The 5096-nt window shown below is 65.2% G+C and overlaps 2 protein-coding genes across 2 annotated transcripts; one reads left to right on the top strand and one right to left on the bottom strand.

The window, feature by feature from the left end:
- Position 1: 1 nt before the first annotated feature.
- TMEM52 (transmembrane protein 52) lies at positions 2 to 1807 on the top strand (the record flags this gene model as incomplete). The annotated part of the gene is made up of 5 exons (XM_008583877.1): positions 2 to 49; positions 137 to 180; positions 293 to 334; positions 918 to 1096; positions 1192 to 1807. Coding segments are annotated over 5 exons (594 nt in total), but the record flags the coding sequence as incomplete, so codon positions are not given.
- Positions 1808 to 1969: 162 nt separating this feature from the next.
- On the bottom strand, positions 1970 to 3721 carry CALML6 (calmodulin-like 6). Its single transcript, XM_008583878.1, is given in 6 exon segments — positions 1970 to 2063; positions 2332 to 2391; positions 2393 to 2428; positions 2497 to 2637; positions 2730 to 2900; positions 3606 to 3721. Coding segments are annotated over 6 exon segments (618 nt in total).
- Between the last annotated feature and the right edge of the window lie 1375 nt (positions 3722 to 5096).

The raw sequence follows: 5096 nt of genomic DNA on the forward strand, positions 1-5096 counted from the left end.
TGGGCTCCTGCTGCTGCTGCTGCTGCCGCCGCTCCTGCCGCTGCCGCAGGTGGGTGGGGCCGCGCGCTCGGTTCGGGCCCCGCGGCGGGTCTGCGCTCGGGCTACGCCCCGCCCCGGCTCACCCCTGTCCCCACAGGTGGCGCTGAGCTTCTCAGACGGCAGCTGCGACCCCTCGGACCAGTAAGTCGGCGGGGGGAGGGAGCCGGGGCCTGGCCCGCCCTGTGGGGAGGCTCGGGCGGTGAGGTCGGCCCGGCCGGTGCCCCACCTGCTCCAGGTGCCGCCGTCCCCGCAGGTGCCCGCCCCAGGCCCGCTGGAGCAGCCTGTGGCACGTGGGGTAAGTGGAGGCCGCGGCGCGGAGGCGCCGGTCCAACGGCTCACCCGGGGGAAGCCACTGGGGCAGGCCCACCAGACCCCACACCCACCGGGCCGCCGCCGCTGTTCCCCCATCCCTGGCCGCTGGAGGGAAGGCGCTGGAGCCCCGGCCGGCCGGAGGCCTTGGAGCAAGGCTTCAGCGGACCAGCCTGACTTCCCTTCACAGCCTGGTGGCACACCTCCCAACACCTCCTTCCTTGCCTCTGCGGGAGGCCCTTGGGATCATGGTCAGCAGTCTGTGCTCAAGGACTGTGCAGTCGGCTGGGGACAGTGTGTCCTGGGAGTGAACCCAAGGCCACCCCAGCCAGCCCTGGAGAGTCAGCCAAGGCAGGCCCAGCAGCAGGAGGCCAAAGCTGGCCAGCTCTTCAGTACACACTCTGGCCAGGGAGGTCTCTGGAATGGAGAGACATTATCTGCCTTTTGGTTTTTGTTTAATCCTGTCTGTTGTCCTGTCTTGGGTGGTTGGGCCATGACTGTCCCCAGGGTGCAGATGCCCAGTGGCCAAGGGTCAGTACAGCACTAGGGCCTTGCTCCTCCCTATCCAGGCTCGTCCTGCTCGCTGTCCTCCTGCTGCTCCTGTGTGGGGTCACGGCCAGCTGTGTCCGATTCTGCTGCCTCCAGAAGCAGGCACATGCCCAGCCACATCTGCCACCATCACGGCAGGCCCGAGACCTGACAGTCATCCCTGTGGACAGCGACAGCCCTGTGCATAGCACTGTAACCTGTGAGTGCCTGGTGGCCCACCACCAGGGGGTGGCGGAGAGGCTGCGTGGGGTGAATACCAAGCCCACTGCTACAACCCACTCTGGTTTCCTGCAGCCTACAGCTCTGTGCAGTACCCACTGGGCATATCGCTGCCCCTGCCCTTTGGGGAGCTGGACACCGACTTCATGGCCCCTCCCGCCTACAGCCTGCGTGCCCTTGAGCTGCCACCCTCCTATGATGAGGCTGTCAAGATGGCCAAACCCAGAGAGGAGGAGCCAGCACCCTCCCAGAAGCCCAGCCCTCTGCCTCAGGCCTTAGGTCTAGAGAACACTCCAGGGCCCCAGGAGCCACGCCCCAATGACCAACACCCCGACTGTAGCCCTGGTGCCCCTTGAAAGGGCAGGAGAACTCTCCTGGAGCCATCAGGCCAGAGCTTGGATAGTGGTGCTTGGGTCCAAGGACCCCCAGCCCACCCCACCATCCTTTCCCTGGGAAGGCCAGCCTCCAGCACATTGCTGCAGCCCCGGCCTCATTGCTAGGCAACGTGGGCCAGCAGAGCCAGCCTTGTGTTGACCACCCTCCCAGGCAGGCTGCTGCTTTCGGCCCTGGCCCCTAACCCAGACCCACAGGCCCTCAGCGTGGAGGAGGCCCCACGGACCCAAGCCACGAGACCTCAGGGACCGTGATGTCTGCAGCTTTTTGGAGAGAATAAAGTTTGTATCTAAGTGGTCTTTGCATATACAGGTAGGTTTCTGGGGCTCCGACAGCGGCTCTCAGGCAGCCACCCCTTAGTGCAGGTAAGGAGGGTGACATGTGGTCCCTGACCTGTGCCCACTCTGGCTTTCAGGCTGATGTCAGGAGCCCAGAGCTGGGCAGTGGGTGGTGTCAGGTGTCAGCGGAAGTGACCAGGGAGTGTACTGGTGGCTGGTCCGGGAAAACCCTTCCCCTTCTCCTGACTAACATCTTTGCCCCCCTTCCCCTCCAGGCTGGGGACAGGGAGGCACATAGCGGTCAACTGGAGCATTTATTTGACACAGAGCCTGGTAGCGTGGGGTAGGGCGGCGAGGGGAGGGGAGGGCAGCGGGATGGGCAGCGGCCTTCCCTGGGCAGGCTTCCCGCAGCCACAGCAGCTGCTCCTACTGGGCCAACTTGAAGGGCTCTCTGGTCATTGTGGTCACGAACTCCGGGGGCAGAGGGGCCGGTGAGCAGCCTGCCTAGGGCGCGGCTCGTCAGCCCCCGGCCCGCCCCGCCCACCCCTGGCGGTCGGTGCTCTCGTCCGCGTCCTTGGTCTCCTTCATCATCCGCTCGGCCTCGCCTCGTTGAGGGCTCCCCTGCGTTCATGAGCGCACACCTGCCGGGCCCTCACACTGAGCCGCTCGGGCCACTCCGCCTGTCCCCGCGCCCGCCCTCGTGCCCGACTTGCGTGTGTTCCAGTCAATGTAGCCCTCGCCCTCCCTGTCGAAGACACAGGAAGCTGCCCTGAGCTCGGCCTCCTGGTTCTTGGGCTTCTCGCTGTAAATGCCCATCAGCACCAGGAAGCCGTCACAGCTGAAGAATCCTCTGTGTGCAAGGAGCTGGCCACCCCCTGCGGGCCCCTCTCTTGCCCACTCACCCACGCAGGTGACCCCTCCAGCCGCCTGCCGCCGCCCAGCTCACTGTCTCTGTCTGCGTCTCTGGCCGTCGAGGCCGGCTCACTCTTGGTGGGGTTGACGCCCAGCAGGCTCACGAGCTGCCCCAGCTCGCCAGTCTTCACCTCCCCGTGGCCCTCATCGAACATCTCTAAGACCCCTTTGTGCTCTTTGATCTGCCCACCGACGGGCGCTCTGCCCGCAGGGACATCACACCCAGCCTCACCAGGGGCTCCCTTTGTCTCTGTGACTAGAAGAGGGTTGGAGGTCCCCCCGCCCTGTTTATCCACTTTGCAACCTTCAGGGTATGTGGTTAAAAAAGGAGGCCCCCAGCCCAGAGCAGGTGGGATCCTGGTGTGGGGGAACAGGTGAGGTGGGCCAGGTGCACAGGAGCCTGGGCACAGGCCAGCTGTGGGGGGAGCAGTAGGGTCTGCAGGGAACAAAGCCCTAGGGCCAAGGCCATGGACACCAGGTGACACCAGGTGAAGGACAACAGGGACCGGTGTGGGAGGACCCCGACCCAGGCCGGGGTGAAGGCTCCCAAGGAAAGGCCCCCAGAGCTTGAGAGACTGCCTGGGAAGCATAATCCAGGCCCCAGCCTGTTGTGACATTCCAGGGGGACAGTGCAGCACCTGGCCACCACTCCTGCCACCATCAGAGCAGCAAGTCTGCGGGCCAGCTTTCACAAGGGACTGCTCCACCCTGACCCAGAACAAGGGCAATGTTGGTGGTGGAGGGGCTCGGCTTTGGTCCCTCCCTCGGCCCCCTCCTGCCTAAGCTCACTGAAGTCCTTCCCCAGGTTCCCAGAGAGGCCCCCACACTTCCAGGCATTGGCTCAAGCCACTCCCTTTGCCTGGAGACCCTGTCTTGGCTGGGCACTGATGCCAGCTGTGGCTGGACCTGCCCAGCAGACCCACCAGCGGCTCCGCCAGCGCTGGGAGCAGCCTTACCATGACTGTGGCTGGCAGCACTGGGCTGTTGCGGGCAGAGCACACAGGCAGCGGTGGCAGCCGCATCTTAGCTGGGCCCAGCTGCCTGGGGGTCCCGGGGTCCAGATTCCAAGACCTTTTAAGGGTGGGAGGTCCTGACGGCCCTATTTTGGGGCAGGCTCGGCCCTTCCCTCAGGCCCCCTCCTGGCCTCCTGGCCCTGGGCATCCCCTGTCCCACAGGTGGGCACCGAGGGCTGAGCAAAGGCAGGAGGGGCTGGCCTGTGGCCGGGCCTCCCACTTGCTGTGCACCCGATGCCGACCCGAATCCGCCTCCCGGTGGCCGCCCCTCTGCTCCCCCGGGGCCTCGCCACTGCTGTCATCACTTGCCCATGGGACACCCGCTGGCACTCGATGGCCTGAGCCAGGCTGCCCTCCCACCTCAGCCTCACAAACACTAACACTGTCAGGTTGAGTGGACAAAAGCACCAGGGGCGCCCCTGGCCACCCCACACGGAAGGGGCTGCAGATCCTTGTTTCAGGGAGGGGACAGCTGGACGTGGGCTGGGGGTGGGGGGCAGGGCAGACGGGAGCCACTGGGAGGCCAGGCCAGGTTTCCTCCGGGCACTTGGGGGCTATTTTGGGGTTTCTCAGGGAAACCTGGCCTCTTTCCACCCGGAACAGCAAAGGCGGCTCCCGAGGGAAACAAGTGCCCAGGCTGGTCAGTCACCAGGTGCCACCATGGCACGCAGACCCTCCGTGCACAAGTATTCACTCCCCAGACATGTGCCAACTTGCCTCTGTCCGGGTCTAACTAAGCACTGGGTCCTCCGCGCCCCCGCGCCTGGCTGCTCGCTGGGAGGTTTGCAGTTGCAGGTCCCAGCCCTCACTGGCTGAGAGGCTCCCCCCAGTCCCTCCAGCTCCCTGCCAGGGACAGTCACAGACAGGCCCCCCACCTGGTTCCCCTCACTCCTATGCATGGCCCTTGGAGCTGGCCCCTGCCCCCAACAGCCCTGACTGCTTGATGAGGCTGAGCAGCTGGGGCACTTTGTGCCCGGCCAGCCCAGACCGCCACCAGGATATCCCAAGCCACAGGAAGTGTCCCGCTGAGGCCCAAGCCAGCTGCTGAGGCTGCAAGATTTGTGCTGAAGGGGGAAGGATGGCTCCAGTGGGCCCAGGGGGCACCTCCAGCCTGAGCATCTCTTGACTGAGCTCAGGGCAGGGGCTGGAGGAGAAGCTGGCTCTGGGTTTGGTGGGGTGGAGAGTGGTACTGTACCTTTGTCCTGGCTGATCTTTAGCCTTGGTTTGCCCCCCAGCTGGGGCAGGGAACTCCCCCAAGGGCACAGGATAGGGGGAGTCACAGCACCAAGACCAGAGCCCACCCACCCTGGGTTTCTGGCTCAGGGATCCCCAGGCGGAGACCAGCTGGATCACAGAAACACAGGGGACTGCATTGACCTAGCGG

Source organism: Galeopterus variegatus, unplaced genomic scaffold, assembly GCF_000696425.1.
Source record: "Galeopterus variegatus unplaced genomic scaffold, G_variegatus-3.0.2 Scaffold3068, whole genome shotgun sequence".
Classification (NCBI taxonomy): Eukaryota; Metazoa; Chordata; class Mammalia; order Dermoptera; family Cynocephalidae; genus Galeopterus; species Galeopterus variegatus.